Source organism: Dendrobates tinctorius, unplaced genomic scaffold (assembly GCF_039654945.1).
Source record: "Dendrobates tinctorius isolate UK_male_01 unplaced genomic scaffold, ASM3965494v1 ptg000085l, whole genome shotgun sequence".
NCBI lineage: Eukaryota > Metazoa > Chordata > Amphibia > Anura > Dendrobatidae > Dendrobates > Dendrobates tinctorius.
In genome coordinates, this window is record NW_027361753.1 from 3,657,501 (window position 1) to 3,680,231 (window position 22,731).

General features: G+C 45.4%; 1 protein-coding gene across 2 annotated transcripts in view; it reads left to right on the top strand.

Annotated features, from left to right (window-relative positions):
- LOC141097554 (acyl-coenzyme A amino acid N-acyltransferase 1-like) overlaps window positions 1-16,346 on the top strand; it is a 24,758-nt gene extending 8,412 nt beyond the window's left edge. The window contains exons 1-4 of one of the 2 annotated variants that reach the window (XM_073584777.1): window positions 509-826; window positions 2,069-2,546; window positions 8,489-8,691; window positions 14,859-16,346. In XM_073584777.1, the coding sequence (XP_073440878.1) occupies window positions 2,087-2,546; window positions 8,489-8,691; window positions 14,859-15,455 (1,260 nt within the window). In that variant the 5' untranslated portion in view covers window positions 509-826; window positions 2,069-2,086 and the 3' untranslated portion in view covers window positions 15,456-16,346. Of the gene's footprint in view, window positions 1-508; window positions 827-2,068; window positions 2,547-8,488; window positions 8,692-14,858 lie in introns of those variants that run through there. The other variant, XM_073584776.1, reaches the window with a different exon arrangement.
- Window positions 16,347-22,731: the final 6,385 nt, after the last annotated feature.

Sequence of the window (22,731 nt, forward strand, 5' to 3'; positions counted from 1 at the left end):
GTGGAAATGTAGTCAGCGATCACCAGAAACCATTGCATTGAAAGTATAGTATGGCACTACAGGGTCTTGTCCCTGGGGAGTGGAGAATGGCACATAAAGGCTCAAAAAAGCTTTACAGTGACAGAAGGCAATAATAGAGCTTTCTTTTAAAGGGAAAGGCGGTAGAAACGTTTTTAACTTCCAGGTTGTATCTAGCCTATGGGCAGCTTTTAGAGCTCAGCTGTTATATTACTGACAATCTGCAGAGTCCAGATAACCTGTGAACAGATATGCACATTTTTAATGCTCACTTATCACACAAGGCAAACAGAGGAAAGTTTTTCCTCTGAAAAAGATCCCAAGGCTATTAACGATCTTCAGCCTCAAGCAGTGACTTAGATCATATGACTCATCCCATGAAGACTTCTTTGTGTAATTCTCCCATCCCTCCATTAGCATTTTATTAGGATATCGCATGCATAACAGTCAAAGTCATCAAGTCATCAGTTCTTTGCCAGCTCACTTCACAAGTCTTCATTTGGTAAGGACAAGGCCACATGACTGGACAATATCTTCAGGTTCCTCATCCGAGATGCAAGAAACTGTCCAATCCTATCTTACAGTACCAGTAGTATTGCACCCATTATGACCAAGGAATCTTGAATACATGATGAGAATGCAGCTCATGTCTGTGTCCGGGTCTCTCAAGAGACTTCATCACAGCTTCACGTTGAGCAGCTAACACTGCACTCGGAGCTATTACTGTATTTCCTTCAAAAACCTTGGCGGATGCCATAGGAACTGTGTAGAAAAGTATGGAAGGAGATCCAGCAACTGCAAAAATTGGGTAAGAGAAAACATCATTTATTAGAACATTAAAACCAAGGGAATGCTAAAAGCGTAATGAAAGAGAAGACGCCGGCCATACGCGTTTTGAGCGAGGAGCTCTTAGTCCTGACCATGCCATAGGCCCCTATTAAAAGTCAGTGGGGTTTATTGAGCACAGCTAGTATCTGTTGGGCTGCTGATCTGGAACAGCCTTACGGCTTCCGTTATGAATGGAAATCGCAACACTAATGTGAATAGAGCCAAAGATCTTAGCCCGTGTATATTGCGATCTTTTTGTGTTAACAAGGTTACTATTGATATCCATTATCCATGGTGGCCTAGAATGGTATAGCATTCTTTAGTGTACAGTATATTATAGTTTGATAGAATATACTGTAGTTTGGGGTAGTGAATGGGTTAGTGTGCTTCTCCTTGCCCAGCTTCTTTTAAAATTGTCTATCTGCAACCACCACAAGGGGGAGCTATTATAGACGATGTTTAGATATAGAAAGGATCTGGCTAAGGTATTAAAATGAGCAGTTAGTCACCCTCTTTCACATATAACACTCGTCACGTTCTGACACAGAAAGCTATTTCTTGGGCAGGAAGTGGAGTTACTGGGACCCAGGACAGATGCTAATATCTGCAGATCAGAGCACCCACATTGGAGGCCAACTCTAATCCAACAGCCAGCTTTGATACAGTCAAACAGCCCTGTGAAAAGATGCTTTTTCTGGCTGTTGTAGAAGCACATGGCATGAAATGTGACACGCTGTAAGTTGATATTAGGGGTGCTATGTTAAGGCTCCTGTTTTGTATGTATAGTATGGCAGTTTGAGCAGTTTCCGGGACATATGGACACAGCTGCCACCCCGTGGTGCAGTCGTAAATCTTAGAGGACTCCTGTACATGGGGCAGGGTTTATTTTTCCATAAGTTTTTTTTTTTTATTCCATGTCAACAACCCTTTTTTTTATTGTTTTTTCCTAAATTGTGCACAAAGAAACCCTCCCCCTACGTTTGCCATTGCTTTAGACGCCATAATAAACATAGTACATTGGGTGCCAGTGAAAAGATTGAATGGCCATCTGTACTTCTATTGGGGAAGAACGTTACTAGTATTTTCTTGCTCCTCATCAGTACAAAGTAGGATTCTGGTTGACAGTATGAAGTGTTGTATGTGAAAACTCGATGAGAATAAATTCTTGTCTTAAAGCCTGTAATTTTAATTGTGTCTTCTTGATACTTGTCTCCCATTTAAGACTCCTTGATCTTCAGATATGGTTGGCTTAACAGTCTCTCCTGAGATCTCATTGGTGGATGAACCTGTGAAGATCCAAGCTTGGGGCCTTCCTCCTGACCAAGTAATCACTCTAGGAGCATGGCTGAAGGATGAGAGAGGGCGAATATTTCACTCCAGAGCTTTCTACAGGACAGACAAGGAAGGGAAGGTGGATTTGGAGAAAACTCCAGCTACTGGTGGAGACTTTCATGGAGTCTGTCCTATGGGCTTATTCTGGGCTCTTAAACCAAAAATCCCAATGAAAAAATTGAATAAACGTGATGTTGTGGGAAGTCCTTTCTTGGTTCATATCGAGCTATATTCCTCATTGGAGTTCAATATTCCTGAAGATTTTCCTGCTGCAACCAAGGTCATTGAAAGATGGTACGCCGCTCCCGGAGTCCAGAGAATATCAATAAGAGAAGGACGGATACGAGGAGCACTTTTTCTGCCACCTGGTAGGTAGTGATGTGCAAATACTCATACTAATCATCCTACTATAAAATTACCTTGTAATGTCTTGACATCCTGTTCCATCCAGATGCCAGAATTCCAAGCGGCAGAAGTTCACCGACTGCCATATTGGGACACCCAAGTGATGGGTGTCTCAATATGGAAACTGCTGGTGGCACCAGCCTCTTGCGCAGTACCACCATCGGAACACCATTGCCACACGCACATGCTGTATATTCCGTACGCAACACAGAAACACACTGTATATGCCTTACGCAGCCTCTTGTGCGTTACTACCAGCGGAACACAGTTGCAAACACTCCGAATGATTCACTGACCACCGCCATCTTTGTACAGGAGAAGCACATGTGCAGTTTTAATATCACCGCTGCTATCTGTTTGCACAAACATGGCGGCGGCCTGATTTACTGCGTCTGCGCGAATTCCGCGCAGGCGCATTGAATCATTCGGGTGATCCTGGCGGCAGATGCGCGACATGTCTATGTAGGCAGAGGAAGCCGGTTACATTAAAGGGGTTTTCCCACCCCTTTTCAAACGAAAGTTAATTTTTAAAATTATCTGTGTCTGACTGTCTACTGAGCATACCACATCTACTGGGCAGGGGAGGAAGCTAAAGACAATACTGACAGGATCAACAATGCAGAACAGCTGCACTAAAAATAGGCTGAACTAGATGGACATAAGGTCTTCCTAAGGTCTTCCTTCGGCCTTCAAAACTATGTAACTATGTGATATTACAGCAGGGAATCACAGAGGATTCATTTTGTGAGATAATATTTCACTGACTGTTTTTAAACAATATTTTACGTCACAAAATGTATCCTCTGCGATCTCCTGCTGTAATGTCAGTATTGTCTTATGCTTCCTCCCCTGCCCAGGAGCTGTGGTATGTTCTGGACACGGTCAGACACAGGGGTGAGAGAGAGAGCACAGGGGGAGACAGATCAAACGGGACAGCACATGAGGGGAGAATGGCACAGGAAGGAGAGAGACAGCAGACAAGGGGGATAGCACATGGGGTTGACAGGTCAAAGAAGAGAGCACAGACGGGAGAAGTCAGCACATGGGGAAAGACAGTGGATAGGTGGGTGAGCACATGCGGGGGGGAGAAATTCTCAACGCTGAAAAGCCTGCCCCCATCGTGACATTACCGCCCTCCCGATGCGATAGCATCGGGCCTCCATCTAGTTATATAAAAAATTCATAGAAAGGAGATGCATGTTAACTACATGATGTACTAGTAACCATTGTACAATATAACATGCACTATATAGGACTTATTTAAGAGGGATGGATCGCTGCGTTGTCAGCGCGAGACAATAAATTTGTCCAGGCCTTACAGCAACACAATTGGGCCACGTAGAGGAATGAAAATTGCATATCCTGAAAGGGCTTCCCATGCCCTATTTCTGGATACTATTAGAATACTACATACAAATAACCTGATAGATTCTGTTTAAGTGAATACGGCTGGTCCAGTTCTCTGGGGAAAAAATGGGAGGCAGCTATACACCAGTTCTGTGGATTTCTTGGGGACACAGACACTGTACCCCTGTTGAACATAAACTGGTGGCATAGCCTCTTGATATGCAGATACTTTAAAACATGGGAAACATTATTAAATGAATGCTGATGCTGCTGTGATCACAGGACTTTTCAAGGTAAGACGTTCCACAGAGACCTGTAGTGCCCATCTCCAACGTCTTCACCCCCTGTCTACACATCACAAGCTTCTCACATCTTCACCTCCATGCATGACCTTCTACTCTGCACAACCTGACCAGACTTTCACTGCCCATATAGGAAAAGTGCTGATCTTCTCTCAAGATTTACCCCTCTTTCCTACTTCTTCTAACAAGAAATGATGGGTTCTAGCAGTGACAACCTCTATACAGCATGGAAGTAGCAGCATTTCCAACTCCCTTCTCCCACTGTGTAATAAGTGAAAGTGATCACCTGAAAAGCCTGCTAATGTATTAAGCACACCACTGCCTGTCACCTCTGTGGAATACAACAAAAATTAAACTCCAAGCATGTGTAAAGCCCCCGTCACACATAGCAATCTCGCTAGCGAGATCGCTGCTGAGTCACAAGTTTTGTGATGCAACAGTGATCTCACCAGCGAGATCCTGACCAGCGACCGGCCCCCCTGCCGGTTACCGCTGATCGTCCTGGAATGGCCAGGACATATTTTTGATCTCTGGCCAGCACGCATCGCTGCATGTGACAGGCGGGAGACCAGCGATCAGCACCCTGGTAACGAAGGTAAACGTCGGGTTTCTAAGCGCTGCGCGCCGCTTAGGAACCCGACGTGTACCTTAGTTACCAGCGCGCTGGTGCACCCAATGTGTACCTTGGTTACCAGCTCCCTGCACCAGAGCGCTGGTAACTAAGGTACACAGTGGATAACTAAGCGACATGCGTCGCTTGTTACCCTCCTGTCGCTGGTACTGATCGCTGGTGAAGCTGCCTGCTTGGCAGCTCACCATCAATCATGTAACGACACACCAGCGATCCTGACAAGGTAATATCGTTGTCGGGATCGCTGGTGCGTCGCTATGTGTGAAGGGGCCCTAAGTCATGTACTGGGGGCTGTTATTGAGGATGCATCAGTCAGGGTGAGAAACAACTCCTACACAATCCGCTCTCTAACTAGTTTACTTACAGTTGTGGCCAAAAGTATTGACACCCCTGCAATTCTGTCAGATAATACTCAGTTTCTTCCTGAAAATGATTGCAATCACAAATTCTTTGGTATTATTATCTTCATTTAATTTGTCTTAAATGAAAAAACGCAAAGAATTGTCCTAAAGCCAAATTGGATATAATTCCACACGAAACATAAAAAAGAGGGTGGACAAAAGTATTGGCACTGTTCGAAAAATCATGTGATGCTTCTCTAATCTGTGTAATTAACAGCACCTGTAACTTACCTGTGGCACCTAACAGGTGTTGGCAATAACTAAATCACACTTGCAGCCAGTTGACATGGATTAAAGTTTACTCAACCTCTGTCCTGTGTCCTTGTGTGTACCACATTGATATGGAGGAAAGAAAGAAGACCAAAGAACTGTCTGAGGACTTGAGAAACCAAATTGTGAGGAAGCATGAGCAATCTCAAGGCTACAAGTCTATCTCCAAAGACCTGAATGCTCCTGTGTCTACCGTGCACGGTGTCATCAAGAAGTTTAAAGCCCATGGCACTGTGGCTAACCTCCCTAGATGTGGATGGAAAAGAAAAATTGACAAGAGATTTCAACGCAAGATTGTGCGGATGTTGGATAAAGAACCTCGACTAACATCCAAACAAGTTCAAGCTGCCCTGCAGTCCTAGGGTACAACAGTGTCAACCCGTACTATCTGTCGGCATCTGAATGAAAGGGACTGTATGGTAGGAGACCCAGGAAGACCCCACTTCTTACCGAGACATAAAAAAGCCAAGCTGGAGTTTGCCAAAACTTACCTGAAAAAGCCTAAAATGTTTTGGAAGAATGTTCTCTGGTCAGATGAGACAAAAGTAGAGCTTTTTGGGCAAAGGCATCAACAGAGTTTACAGGAGAAAAAAGGCATTCAAAGAAACACTGTCCCTACAGTCAAACATGGCGGAGGTTCCCTGATGTTTTGGGGTTGCTTTGCTGCCTCCGGCACTGGACTACTTGACCATGTGCATGGCATTATGAAGTCTGAAGACTACCAACAAATTTTGCAGCATAATGTAGGACCCAGTGTGAGAAAGCTGGGTCTCCCTCAGAGGTCATGGGTCTTCCAGCAGGACAATGACCCAAAACACTTCATAAAGCACTAGAAAATGGTTTGAGAGAAAGCACTGGAGACTTCTAAGGTGGCCAGCAATGAGTCCAGACCTGAATCCCATAGAACACCTGTGGAGAGATCTAAAAATGGCAGTTTGGAGAAGGCACCCTTCAAATATCAGGGACCTGGAGCAGTTTGCCAAAGAAGAATGGTCTAAAACTCCAGCAGAACATTGTAAGAAACTCATTGATGGTTACCGGAAGAGGTTGGTTGCAGTTATTTTGGCTAAAGGTTGTGCAACCAAGTATTAGGCTGAGGGTGCCAATACTTTTGTCTGGCCTATTTTTGGAGTTTTGTGGGAAATGGTCAATGTTTTGCTTTTTGCTTCATTCTCTTTTGTGTTTTTTCATTTAAGACAAATTAAATGAAGATAATACCAAAAAATTTGTGTTTGCAATCATTTTCAGCAAGAAACTGAGTATTATCTGACAAAATGGCAGGTGTCAATACTTTTGGCCACAACTGTAGTTATGAGGGTAATACATTAGGCAGACATTTAGCCAGAAGGCTGAAACCCCTGTGCTGTACAGAATGGCACCCAAACGATCTGTACCTACTGTATTTTCTATAAATCTACCTACTGCTGTGCCTATAGAAATCAGCCACCCATTACCTGTTTACTCCCTGGAGCCTGGATCAATTATATGGATGTAATGTATGGGCTCGCCTGTGATTAAGCACAGCAGTTTACAATCTTACAAACATTCACTTCTGTTCCCCAATCAAATATCCCTCTCCCATCCCGATGTGACCTCAATTAACTCAGCGGAATGGTCCATCCTCAATTATATTGAAAATATCCCAAAATTAATTATCTATATCAGTAAACTAGCCATGATCAAAGTCTATAGAAGTAGAACACCTGCCCCGTATTATAATGTTCCACAGAAACTCTGTCCGGAAACAAAAGGAAGTTCAAGTTTGGTCTAGAGTCCGTTGCGTGCTGTGTTGGCATCTAGGTGTAGATTAGGATTCTTAGTTACAAAATAAACAGGAAACGTGACAACATCTGAAAGTTCTAGACGCTGATTTTGAAAGTAGACATGGCCTGAACAGTCAATATGCCTAAGTATCTAACAATAGGCTCTACCTCAGCCTTCAGTCTTTTGGCGTCAGAATGTAGTGTGGTGCATGCAAGATTTCTTATAGTGACTGAGCAGTGGGCCTTACCGACCTGGACCTGCTCTGGACAAACAATTGTTGTATACGGATGGATGTGGTGTCCCTCTAACAGGTGAGTTGTACCATTGATGCTTGTGGCGTAACTCCTCAGCAGCATCCAACACCTCTCACTAGGTCCCAGCCTTTTCCATCTCTTTCCTGGCAGAAATCTCCTCACATCTGGACAGGTTATGCTCACGGATAAGTTCAGCTCCAATCTGACGCTGCTCTGGTCTCTGTGAGGTGTTTCCATCAGAGGATGTTGTCGAATTCCTCGCCAGCACATCCTCTCCCTGTTCTCATTAGCTGCAGACTGCCCTTAAGATGGCCGCACTTCCTCTTCCTGTGTTTCACATCAGTCACATTGTAGTCCCACATATGACATTTTATAAGCACATCAGTCTATCAGTAATGCTTACGCAACATCTTGTGACCGAATGACTATATTACTGCAGAGAAGCCAATCTATTTACAACAGGTAGTGTTACACTGGTGTAGATACAGGTATACACAATCATACCACTCTGGTGAGCCAACACGCATGTACCACATCTCTCAAAATGGATATTCCGCTTGCAAATAAAAACAAATTGTTCAGATCTTGTGACTGGGGGTCTCCACCATCTTCATATTACAACCAAGACCACTATTCCTCAGATAAAGATTTGGAAGGTGACTGACAACTCCAGAGCTGCCTTCTAAATACGAGTCAGCTATGGGATCTACAAAAACTCCCACTCTCCTAATGTCTTGTTTTACCATTCTGAACTTTAGGCTTTCCTCTTTCTTTTACCGTCCCAGTATGACATGGACTCCTTTAGAAGCAGATCTAAAACATGCATGGTGGCGAGACCAATTTTCAATACATTTTTGAACAGGTAAACTGAAACGCCCTTTTTCTGGTCTTCAGTATTGTAGAATCCATTTTTTTTCCATTTTGTCTTCTCTTTAGGTGAAGGACCCTTTCCGGGAGTTATTGACATGTTTGGAGGTGTTGGTGGCCTACTAGAGTTTCGCAGTAGCCTCCTGGCCAGTCGTGGTTTCGCCTCTCTTGCCCTGGCTTATTTTGCTTATGATGATTTACCTTCTTTTCTCTTTGAAGTGGATTTAAAATATTTTGAAGAAGCCGCTCAGTTTCTATGTAATCATCCCAAAGTAAGTTAGAATTTTCTTATAGAAACATGTCATCGAAGGATTCCATAAAGCGTAAGACTCAGAGTTGACATGTCATTAAGGATTGTTTCAGGGGTGGACACAGACTGTAGTGGGCCCCTGTGCAAGAAATTTTTTGGGCCTCCCTACTAGCAGCAGATCCGGCAGACTTCCGCACCTCTGCCGCCTAACGGGCGACTTGTGGCACCGATCTGGCACACCCCATTCATTCTCTATCGGGCTTGTGGCCGGCTGTGGCAAGTGCAGTTGTGCTAGATCCGCGTTACATGGTGCCACTAAAATATACAGCGGATATGCTGCGTTTTTTAGAGCGGGAAAATCTATAGCATGTCAATTTTTGCTGCGGATTTTCCCAACCGTAAATGTACTGTATATCTAATATTGAGGCTATGCAGGGCTGGATATAATATCTGCAGAGTGCTGATGGGCTGTATTTATTTGCCAGTTGCAGACTCCAAATGATATATACAGGCCAGCACAGCCTCCAAATAACATATATAGCCCACTAGCCCAGCATTGCCTCTAGTTGTTAATATATACAGCCCAGCACAGCCTCCAAATAAAATATGGTATACAGCCCAGCATAGCCTTCAGTTAATATATACAGCCCAGAACAGCATCCAAATAACATATACAGCCCAGCCTCCAGTTAATATATACAGTCCAGCAACAGCCTTCAGGTAATATATACAGCGCCCAGCACAGCCTTCAGGTAATATATACAGCCCAGCACAGCCTGCAGTTAATATATACAGCCCAGAACAGCATCCAAATAACATATACAGCCCAGCATAGCCTCCAGTTAATATATAAAGTCCAGCAACAGCCTTCAGGTAATATATACAGCGCCCAGCAACACCCTTCAGGTAATATATACAGCGCCCAGCAACACCCTTCAGGTAATATATACAGCGCCCAGCACAGACTCCAGGTAATATATACAGCGCCCAGCACAGACTCCAGGTAATATATACAGCGCCCAGCACAGACTCCAGGTAATATATACAGCGCCCAGCACAGACTCCAGGTAATATATACAGCGCCCAGCACAGACTCCAGGTAATATATACAGCGCCCAGCACAGACTCCAGGTAATATATACAGCGCCCAGCACAGACTCCAGGTAATATATACAGCGCCCAGCACAGACTCCAGGTAATATATACAGCGCCCAGCACAGACTCCAGGTAATATATACAGCGCCCAGCACAGACTCCAGGTAATATATACAGCGCCCAGCACAGACTCCAGGTAATATATACAGCGCCCAGCACAGACTCCAGGTAATATATACAGCGCCCAGCACAGACTCCAGGTAATATATACAGCGCCCAGCACAGACTCCAGGTAATATATACAGCGCCCAGCACAGACTCCAGGTAATATATACAGCGCCCAGCACAGACTCCAGGTAATATATACAGCGCCCAGCACAGACTCCAGGTAATATATACAGCGCCCAGCACAGACTCCAGGTAATATATACAGCGCCCAGCACAGCTTTAAAGTAATATATACAGCCCAAAACAGCCTCTAAATAACATATATATAGCCCGACAGCCTCCAGGTAATATATATATATATAGGCACCCCCGTTTCCCTTTGTTTCATAATGCTCTCGCCCTATGTGGCCCTCCCAGTTTATGCTGCTTCTCCCCCTATGTGGGCCGCCCGATTCATGTTTCTTCCCCCCCCCATTAGCCGCCCCATTCATGAGCAGCCAGGGGCCCCCCACTACACCTGATACCCCAATGCTGAGCCGCTGCTGCCGTATGTGTCCCTATTACTGCACCTGATACCCCCTCTACACACACGGCTCCGCACCCCCTAAACACACGGCTCCGCACAGTACATTTTGTACACGCGCGGCTGCGCTTCGCGCACCTTGTACACTCTGTACACCTTGCGCACCCCTCCTGACCCCACACATAAACTTTACGTCATCCAGCAGTGCACCATGACAACCAGCACAGCAGAGCCCTGCAGCCACTGATCATGTGACCCCCTGACTCCGCCCCTCCTGTGACCTCATCACAGGTCCTGTGGCACAGAATAGCCTAGGAAGACATTGCTGGCTGTGAGGTGGGGGCACACTGCTGGCACCGGGGCCCCCCCCTTCTCAGGGGCCCGTAGCTGCCCCCCCTACTGACCTCAGCCCTCACTCTGCCACCTCCTGCAGTGCTGCTCTCCTATCCTCTGCTCTCCTCCTTGCAGCGCTCCACATGGCTAATTTGAATTGAATAATTAGTCATGTGGGTGGAGGAGGCTGGACTCTGTGACTCCGTTTTTATCTAATTGTGGATATATCTACACGTTTTTATGATGGTGTGAAATAAAGAATTGTTTTTTTATCATTCAGCTGTGTGATCCGACAGCTGTTGAACTCTTGGTTGTCTATGGATAAGTCCTGTAGTTCATCAATGACAGGTCGCACATGCTCAGTAGGCACCTGCTATTCTTCTATAGTTGATATCCATTTCTTAATTTCCAGACACGCCGCATGTGTGATTACACCATCCTCACTACAGAGAGTGGACATTGGCACTACAAACCTGTTCCTGTCAAAGGATGGTGCAGCTATACTTCTCTCTAGATGCGCTCTAGCTGTGTGATAGATAAGTCAGAAATACCAGACACTGTTCGCCTCCCACACAAAAATACATATGAAATGCAACTGGGCCATTATCTATAGAAGGGGTGTCAAACTCATTTTCACCAAAAGCCACATAAAAATTATAGTTAACCTTCATAAAGCCGTTGGGACACTGGTGGCTGTGGACAAACTGTGTGACTGACTGGAATTACCTTCTAGCTTGACTTAATGGCTACCTGGTTTTCAGTAGCTTCTCTGATGGTGAGGAAAGGCTTGGGCCACTGGATAGCCACCAAGTGTCACTCTGGGGCAGTGTCCAGACCAGCAAAAGCTGACCCATGGGTTAGAGCAGGTATGTGAGGTACAGAGGCGCGAGACAGAAACGTAGTCAGACTGTCGGGGGTCAGGGCAGGCAGCACAGGTTAAAGATAGAAAGCTGACATCAGGAGCGGAGAGAGAAAACAGTACAAGAACACAATCCAGGTCAGTAACAGGAGGAATAAATAATAGAACACCTTGACAGGAACTAGATGCAAACAGCATACTGGAAACTAAGCTCAGTCCAAGGTGTGGAAGGCAGCACTGCCCGATATAGGCTGTGTGCACACGCTGCGGATTATGTGCGGATTCATCGGCGCGGATTTTGTAAAATCCGCAGGTCAAAAGACCTGCGGTTTTGCCCTGCGGTTTTTCATCTCCTCAATGGAGGAGATGGCAAACCGCAGCAGAATCTGCAGAAAGAATTAACATGTCAATTCTTTCTGCGGATTGAAAACCGCAGATAATCCGTGCTGAAAAATCCGCACCGTCTGCACTGCGGTTTTTGATTCCCATAGGGAATCATGGTACTGTACACCGCAGCAGAAACTGCTTCGGGTCCGCAGCGGCTGGAACCGCAGCAAAGTCCGCAGCGTGTGCACACAGCCATAGTGTCTGCTGGATGGTAATTACCTGGAAAATCCAAACCCTGCAGGACACAGCAGGGTTACATTCCTACAGATTCAGGCCGTTGCCCTCCTATAGTAATTTGAAAACAGCATTGAGGTTGTCTCTTGCAGCACTCCTCAGCACTGCTGCATCTCTGTGAGTCTGCTTGACACGAAGAGAAGCAGCGCTATGACCACGGTGAGTAAGGTGGCGCTGAGGAGGCGTGGGAGCAACTGACAATAGTCTCTTGTAATTGTAAGTCTGCATACAGATGTCCGAGCCACTTGGTACAAGCACAAACTGTAATGAATGGACTGGCCAGGGGCTCTAAGAGAGCTGTCCCTGGATAGTAGGGCAAAGAGTGTAGTTTTTTGGTAGCTGGGCTAATAGCGCTTTCCTTGGATAGCAGGGTTGAGAGAGCTGTCCCTGGGTAGTAGGGCTAACAGTGTTGCCCCTGAGTAGTAGGTCTACGAGCTCTGTCCCTGGGTAGTAGGTCTACGAGCTCTGTCCCTGGGTAGTAGGTCTACGAGCTCTGTCCCTGGGTAGTAGGGTTAGCAGATCTGTTGCTGGGTAGTAGGTCTATGACTCGAGCTGTCACTGTGTAGAATCCTGCTCTTCATGTTCTGAATCAGATGTACCTTCAAGTCCAGAAGTGAAGGAAACGGTATTTGTGGACTGTATGGCACAGGGCGAATCACTGACGTGAGGTCTGGGTATATAATAGCCTTATTTTTAAGGTTGAGCCCCTCCACGTTGCACGTACACAAGTAGCAGTCATCACTGTGATTTTGCAGTTCCCTTCGGATCATAGGCACACCAAAACCAAAGCTCTCCTTCCCTTTAGACCACTGTCGTGGTTGTACACAAACAGAACACGCCATATGTGGAGCCCGCGACTTGTCCTGATCATCTAGTTTTGCACCAAAGTACGCTTAATACACTTCTCTGTTTCACATTGTTAGAAACAGAAGCTTAATCCACCACAAGCACTAAATACTGAGAGGAATCTTGGTAGGCGCACCACCACACTTATAAACTGTCTAAAAGAATATCTGCCTTTGCTCCCCATAGCAACCAATCACAGCGCAGCTTTCAGTTCTTATACTAATGAGGTAAAATGAAAGCTGTGCTCTAATTAGTTGCTGTGGACATCACCACACTGTTATGAATTGTGACTTGAAAAAAAAATCTGTCTTTAGTGCCGATAACAACCAATCACAGCGCAGCTTTCATTTCTTATACTAATGAGATAAAATAAGAGATGCTATGATTGGATGTTATGGACACCACCACGCTCTTTGGAAACTGGGTTAAGAAAATTTTCTCTTCCCAGAGCAGCCAATCACAGCACAGCGTCCATTGGTTAGAAATTAATCTAATGACTCCAAAATCATCCAACAAAGGTCACACAAAGGGTTCAAGTATGGTGCAAGGAAAAGCTTATGGAGTCAGTGCTTGTGAAAAAAACTGTTTGAATATGTTCCCATGGTCAGTAAATGCTGTGGGTTGGACGCTGCATACATCCGCAGCATCCAACCTGCAGCGGCCGGATATTACAACATAGTGGACGGGATTTCAAGAAATTCCATGCCCACTATGCGTGCATCGGCGCCCGCAGCTTCCCTGCGGAGACGGACATGTGGCGCGTCTTTCCAGACTGCAGCATTTCTATTTATCTTGCGGAGACATGAATCTCCGCAAGATAAATGTCACTCATACAATGTATTGGGATGCAGTGATTCCACACGGTTCAATTAACACATACGGCATCCGGCAGCGCTTTGGACGCAGTAGACATGTGCCGAGTCCAAAGCACTGCCTAATACTGAACGTCTGCACATACCCTGAGTAATGGAAATTTTTCATTAATTTTGCTGACATCAGCAATCAAAAGTATATACGAATCGCCTCTTACTTTTGAAACAATTTTACCCTTGCAGACCTGTGTTATCTGAAAGCATGATGGCTACTCTACATGGGTCTTAAAACTATAGGGAGTTTGAAAGAAAAACAAAATTAAATTCTTAGATAAATCATTTTAGTAAAATTTTCTCTGAATGATTCTATTAAAAATACAGTGATCACAAAGTATTTCCTTCTATGATCTCCAGCTGTGATCTTTGGGGTAAACCTGACCCTAAGTGTTCAATTTATCTTCAGCTCCACCACAGGAAGAAATTATATATTTCACTATACCTATTAATACCAATAGGGCTTGTGTGTGAAATGCAGGACAGGACTGCTCCTCCATTCTCCTCCACTCTTTACTCTAGTCAACAGATGAGGATTTTGAGCAGAGGACCCATCCCTCAAAATTTCCCAAATTGAACAACAGAACAACCCTTTTAGATTATAGTGTTGAAGGCGTTGTCCTGTTGAGATCATGCATGGACATCATGTATGGGGACCTCTGTCTAGCGTTCTCTCTCATAGACCAAGTTGGTGAACGTATTACCTGGCCATCCATTAATTTGAATGGTCGGCTTATACCCCATATTATTGCCATAAAGCAGTGGCAATATCAATGACCAGAAAACTGCTAAAAGATTGAATTTTCTCCATTAACTGTCCACCAAATTATTAACCTATAGATTTATGAATCAATGTGACAATACATTCTACTTTTTAGGTGTCAGGTGATGGAGTTGGAGTGGTCGGTATATGTAAAGGAGCTGAGATAGCTTTGGCTATGGCATCCTACCTGCCTCAGGTCACTGCTACAGTATGCATCAATGGACCCACTGCTGTGAATGGTGTCGACCTAGCTTATGGTGATCACATTATGAAATGCATACCCTTCAAAATGGAAACACTTCTCAGCACAGACTTTTGGTCTTATAATTTTACCAATGTTTTGGATGATCCAAGAAAACCAGAATTCCAGGACTCAATAATTCCCCTGGAGAAAGCCAGAGGGCCCATTCTCTTTTTGGTGGGAAACGAAGACCAGCATTGCAATGGTTTGTTGCTTGTTACAGAAGCAAAATCCCGGGCGGAAAAGTATGGCAAGAAGGATGTGTACGTGCAATGTTATCCAGGAGCAGGACATCTTCTAGAGCCTCCGGGTTCCCCTTTATGTCCCTTTTCAGAGGGTCAGTACTTTCCGGTTCCTTTGGCTTGGGGTGGAGAACTTCAACCACATTGTAGAGCACAGGAAACTAGTTGGAAAGATGTACAAGAATTTCTCCGAAAAAATATTAGGTGCTCTCGAAGGAATAAATTATAAACTCTTCTACTTGTTAGGGTAGCTACAATATATACCATCCCACATCCTGCGCAGAAAGCTGAAATTGGCAACTATTGTAGCTTCCATTATCTGGATGGCTTGACCACATGTAAATGTCTATATGTAAAGGGAACCAGTCAGCTGATTCATGCTGAACAAACCAAAGGTTGTATGTTTCAGAGCCTGGCTGAACAAATGCAGCCAAGTACACTTTTTTCTGAAACGCTCAATAAAACATAATTTCAATATCTGGGTCCACAGGAGATATGTCACTAGTCTAGTGCTGCCCATGGCTGGTTTCTCTCTGCACCGCTCCATGTGATTGACAAAGGTCTCTCCTTATGTGTACTTTGGGAGAGACCTATTAATTCAGTCAAGCAGTTGAGGAGAACCTGGCCAGGGTGGGGCTGGACTGGTTTAGTCTCTGCTTATGGTCCACAGCAGAATCCTCAAACTATGGTTACTCGGAAATGCTAAAAGCATTCCTTGCTCTCATTCGTGCTATTTGTGATCTGTACAGCATGTATCGACTGACAGTTTCCCTTTAAGATATGTAAAGTATATAATTATTTGGACATATAGCTGTCATACAGGAGAGGGTCCTCCACCCAAGACAATGGAGATCTGATAACATCATGTATCATCTATCGAGCTGATGGTTTCAGCCATCCAATTATTACATATAAAGCCATTTATCTGAATGGTCACTATGTACTACAGCAGCGCTTGCTCGTTTTGCTTCTTTGCCGGGTGTCTCTGGAATGTAATCCATGATAATTATCCAATTGCCATGCAAGTTTCTGTATTAAAATGATTGTCTGTGATTAGACATCTTTAACCTCTGGAGGTTCTGAAGCACAATGCAAACTTTGAAATAAAATTCCCACCTATCATGGTGTTCTTGTGTGGCTTCCTCAGTAACCAAGGTCCAGGTGTGACTTTTCTAAAGTTGTATAAATTGACTGAAACTTTGTAATTTGACTTTTATCAACTCAATGTTCAATTATTTTAATTCTTTAATTTAAATTGTATTGAACACTTACATAACAACTTTTATTGTCCAGCTACAATTTATTACATTTAAAGGGGTTGTCCACTTCTTATTTGCTCTGTTGCGGGCTATGAAGATTAAAGAGAACTTGTCTTCTTACTTGGATGCCACAACCAAAGCAGAGGCCCTGTTCAAAGAATGTCTTTCGCTCTTGATGGCTATTAGTGTTGTCCCAATGGGTATCATGTAATGTTTCTGTCTAACAAAAAAATGTTTTTGCAGAATTAGTTGCCAGATTATTTTGGGGCACAACACACTGTACAGAGGGGATATTAACCTAACACTGAATTAACCAGACAATTAACCAACATCTACGCGACTAGGCATTTTAAGGGCATAATAGGGATGCAAAAAGGTCAACGGGACAAGGACCGGAGGGCTGAAAGAAAAAGAATAAGTAACTAGGGTAGGATGTATAAGAGTACATTCTATGGAGCCTAATATCTTATTATCGGTGGTGGCATCCACTCCTTTTCACTTCTGTAGATTCCAAATTCTTATCGTCATCAGGATTCCCTCTCACACATGCAAAGAGTCAGCGCTTATGGTCAGCAGGATCACCTGTTAGGTTAAGCTGTTATGGTAGGTGAGGTTTACCTCCCACTCGTCTCGCCCATGAGTATTTTACAAAAAATTGCAAGCTTTCCAGTTTTTCAAATTTGTGAGATATTATTTGCCGTAAATCAAATATTTGGAGAAAGTTCATCGGTAGAGTTGAGCGACTTTTGGTTTTTTTAGGGTCGAGTTTCGTTTCATGAAACCCGACTTTTCCAAAAGTCGGGTTGAGCAAAATCGACCGACTATAGGGAAAAGTCGCGGGTCCGACCAAAACACGAAACCCAATGTAAGTCCATGGGGAATTAAAGTCGGCAGTGAGAGGAGGACAGGAAACACACCTACAGTGCCCATTTGAATGCCAAAAGCATCAATTCTTATTACTTAAGCTTGTCAACCTTAATTTACTTCATAATACTAGTTACGCACTGAAAAATGGGGGTTATTTGGCTACGGTTGTGGGGGGGGGGGTAGGGCTGGCTCCAGGTTTTCGTCAGCCCAGGGCCAAAGAGCGCCCCTTTAACACATACCACAACTCATGATGCTCCGATACGGCAGAGAAATAGCAGCATAGTACAATGAAAAATACTTCACTTCTTACATCTCATGACTGATATCCATTTTAAATTCTCCAATACCTCCAAAAACGGACAGTATATAACTCCATACAGTATTATGGCCAGTGCTATACAGAGTAATGAGTCCCATATATTTCTCCATATGGAATCATTGATCCTATATAATGTTTCAAACCGTATATGATGCGCTCCACATAATGCTATAGTATATGTTGGTCCTAATGGATGAAGCTCCACTGTCTTATGGACCCAAATAATGCTCCATATATAATGGGCCCCATTTCTCATGCTCTAGTGTATAATGGGCCCTGTAAATGCTGCTCCAGTGTCTGATGTCCACCTTTGGAATGCTCTAGTGTATGGTGGGCCCCATATATCATTCACCAGAGTATAGTGCTCCCCAAAAATTGCTGTCCCAACATTGAAAACAATTACATAAGTCTCCTTGCTAGGGAATCCCTGCACTACTCTGAACTCCTTGTCGTCCCCATCTTCCATCTCACTGCACTTGGCTGTTTAGGCCCTCCCACCGGCAGAGACACTTTTGCGAACTATGCGGTGCCCTGTGCCAGTGCCATCGCCCATGAGTATGCCCCCCTACCTGCTCAAGGAACCTGCACTTTCATCTGCACCTTCCTCTTTGTCATCGTGTAAGGTGGTATAGTATGTGGGAAGGGGAACCTGAGTTTCCTCTGGGTCAGATTCTGGCAGTGTAGAGTGCGAGGGGAATGTAGTGGTCTGGGTCAATGTACCAGCAGCATCATCCAGCAGTGGCTGGGCCTCAGTGCACTTGTGGCGTTCCCAAGTGTACGGTCGCCACTGTGGCATTACCTTCCTCCTAGGGAGTGTGTTGTCAAGCTTGGGAGCAACGAAGGATCTCTCTAGCAGTGAAACCAACACACAACACATTTCCCACTCCAGGCTAGCAGGGAGACCTCTGAACCTGACTGCTGAGGAGCTGCTCTCTGTGGTCGGGAGGAGGTAAGTTAGGGCACTCTGTGCAGGGAAGGGGAAGAGTGTGAACGTGAGAAGGGGAGCTGGAGGATGAGCAGAGTTAAGGCTCACTCCTAGCTGGAGCGCATGGTCCCGATTCCGGTCTCTGAGTTTGTAGGGACACTGACGTTCCAGCAGCAGAAACCGGGGGAAGTAGCAGCTTTAAATGCTCTGTACCCAACTAAGGCTCGGAGGCCCCAGCATCGACGTGTGGGAGCCAGAAGGAAAAGGCTACAGCTGTCTGCCATAAAAGTAAAGTCTGAGGAACATCTGTTAGACAGGAGGCGCTTCAGTGAACCACGGTCCTGTGAGTGCTTCCCCCACAAGCGCTAGAAAGAAGACGTTCAGGAAGGTACATGTTGGCGGAGTGTTGGAAGGGAGCTTTCCATTTTGGTCCCGGAGGTTGGCTGAGGTCCTGACCCGGAGGACACAGCACGGAGGCAGGCATCTGTGTAACCTGCAGACTGAGAGTAAAGCTTTGGAACTGCCAGCTCTGGTGTCCTACAGTTATTCCAGCACCGCTACATCTGGGTACCAGCACCTACACCGCCTGTGCCTTTCCCCCATCACTACATCTACACTTCCCTGGGACTCCAGCTCCACCATCTTTGCTGCACAACACCATCAGTCCCAGAGGATCTGCATGCAGCGTCGGCCTAACATCTATGTTGCCGAACACCACAGGTGGCGTCAAACTATCTATATAAACTCTTTACCATTATACCACACCATTTACATGGGCGCCCAGGGCCACCGTCCGGGTCACCGCTGCTGTGACACATCCCACTGACACCAGCCCGGTACCGAGTACCTCACAGCCCTGGGAGGGCGACCCATATGCCGACTGCTGATCGGGCGGAGTTATTCCCACGAACCTCCAAACAGCGTCCATGAAGGCAAAGTTTTTGGTTTCCGGGGGCAGTATGATTGCAAAGCTGAACCTTAAAGGAATGTCCAAAAGGGCACCACCAGGAGTGGAGCCTGTGGCTTAATTGGACTCCACCCGGGAAACCACAACCATGCCACCTAAAGAAAAGATGCACACTTTGAAAGCTTTGTCGATTCTGTGTGTGGTATGTGTGTTTGTAGTTGTGCTAGCGATTTCTCAGCTTTATTCCGTTAACAACCGAGACTCCGGCATGCCCCCGCAGTACGCGTCAAGCTTACTAGAGGGATAAGCGAGGCTCTGGCATGTGAGATCGAGCAATAACAGGTCTAGCATTCCCGTACATGTCCAGGGCTGCATGCACGCTACACTGAAAGGACCAGCTTTTGTCGCTTACAGGTGCAGATAACCTGCTGAACTCCGTTATTGATGGGGATCTGGGATTCAGATTATTCCCCGCGAACGATTATTTCCCAGTAAGTTCAGGTCAACCCCAATTCCGGAGTTAGGCCTAACCGTCATTCCTGAAAAAATTACGTGTCCAAACCACAGGTGCTGTAGCTTGCTTAACAGCTCGGCAGCCGTTCTCAGGCCCAGTATGGATTCAACAACATTGTAGAAAGTTGATAAAGGGTACAGTTTCACCAGATAACACGTATATATGTAGCCTAGTTTACACATTAAAAATATATGTCTATAGATCAGGAGGCAGACTCAGATGTTCTCAGGCCCAGTATGGATTTGACCAGATTGTACAAAGTTGAGAAAGGGTACTTTATCACTGGATAGCAGGTATATATAGCATAGTTTAAACATGTAAAATCTCTGTTTTCTCAGTATGGATTACACAGCAATCTAAAAAGTGGAAAAAAGGAAATGCATTTGAGGCGTACACAACTATATACTTTTGGTGTTATTTTTAAATCTTCATATATATTTCTGTCTCAGTAATACAGTCCAGCCTCTCCGCAATAGGAAATGAGATGCATACATTTACTGACATAAAGGCTAATGATTGCAGAAATCTAGGAATTACTATTCACGGGAAAAACTTCCATCACAATTCTCATAGGCGATGCTGACCCTCAATTAATTTGTGTGTTGAGACAGTGAAAACATTTTTTTGTGAATAAAGTCTTGCTGTACCGCACTTCCGTTGAATCCATCACTGTTACTCATCTCAATCAAATTTTTATCACAGGGAGCGATGTAAACATGGTGCTCACTGGCTATCATGATCTGTCACGTAACTTTGGAGTGCAAAAGACAGAAGCCACAGGCCGTAGGCAATTCTATTTGACTGGCATGAAAGGGCACATTTTAAAATGTGCACCGGAATGTCACATGTTTGTGAGTAGGAAAACTGTGAAAGCTGATGATAAACCACCACTGCATGTCATTGTGAGTCGACGTCCATAACAAATGGAAGCCATTGATCATCTGGAGCTAGATCCCGGCCAGCAGGACAGGGCATAGCTACATCTTAACCATCATCTTTCAGTTCAATCAATTTGTAGTGGCACTCCCAGTGAAGGATTTGACAGCCCAGACTACACAGCGGAGGAGCAGGGAGAGGTAAACATTGCCCCTCATAGTATGGCGGTGTGTCTGACGGCGGGTGTGCAACACCACCGTCAGAGACACTTGATTGCACTATGAGGGACCCTGTGCCAGTGCCCGCGCCCAAGAGTTGGCCTACCCACCTGTCCAGGGCAACGGCACTCGCACGGTTTCGTGTGCTAGGTGGTGACCCCAGCCATGGGGGGGCAGCCCAGTTAGGGCAGTTTACAAAGTGGCATATGTTGATGTGGGACATTCAGCTGCTGCAAAAGGCGAAATAGGTCAAGTTCGCGGAATAGGAGGAGGACCAAAGCAAGCCATTTTTCTGGCAACCTATGTGTCATCAAGGGAAGGTGGGACAAAATCCTTGGAAACCCATGCATGGTTCATTTTAATGAAGGTTAGATCATCCACATTTTGGGTTGACAGACGGGTCCTTTTTTCTGTCAGGATTGATCCAGCTGCACTGAAGACTCTTTCCGATAGCACACTTGCAGCTGGGCAAGCGAGCTCATGTAAGGCATATTGTGCCAATTCAGGCCAGGTGTCCAGTTTAGCGGCCCAATAGTCAAAGGGGAACGACCTGTTCGGGAGAACATCGATATGGGAGGAAAAGTAGTTTGTAACCATAGTTGACAACTGCTGTCTCCTGTCACTTTCCATCGATGCGGTATTACCAGTTGTGTGAGCGGTACTTGAAAAATCAGTCCACAACATTGTCATGAAACCCCTGTCTCCAACGCCACTTCTGCTGTGTGCACCACGAACACCTCTGCCAAGCTGCCCCCGGCCCGTACGGCTCGTGAAAGAACCATCACCGCTGCTGTGTGCTGGGAATGCCTCAAGCAACCGATTTACCAGAGTTGCTTGTTTATTAGCCAATATTAGGTCATGGTTCTCCTGTGGCATGATGTTTTATAATTTGCCTTTATAGCGTGGATCCAGGATGCTGGCCAACCAGTAGTCGTCATCGTTCATCATTTTGGCAATGCAGGGGTCCCTTTTTAGGATCTGCAAGGCATAATCTGACATGTGGGCCAATGTTCCCGGTGTCAATGATGCACTGCGAGTGCTGGTTGGAGGAGCACTTTCTGGCAAATCCACATCCCTCCAGTCACGCACAAACCCTGTATCATACCTTGCCACGCCAACATTTTCACTTGCCCCACGAGATGCATCCTCCTCCCCTAAGTAATCATCCCAATCATCATCATCCTCCTCCTCCTCTTCTTCCTCCACCTCGCCCAGGAGAGGTCCCTAAGCAGACAATGGCTGAATGTCATCAAGGATTCCCTCCTCCTCTTCCTCGTCGTCAACATTGGCTGCAGACGCCTGCTCCTTAAGGTGCGTCAAAGTTTGCATGAGCAGACGCATAAGTGGGATGCTCATGCTTAGGATGGCGTCGTCTGCGCTTACCAGCCGTGTGCATTCCTCAAAACACTGAAGGACTTTACAGAGGTCTTTCAGGTCAAACCACTGCACACCTATCAACTCCATGTCTGCTCTCAAAGTGCCTGGCCGTGTATCCTCCCACAAATGCATTATGGCCTGCCTCTGTTCGCACAGCAGCTCAACCATGTGCAGGGTGGAGTTCCACCTTGTTGCAATGTCGATAATAAGGCGGTGGTTGGAAAGGTGAAGCAATCGCTGCAG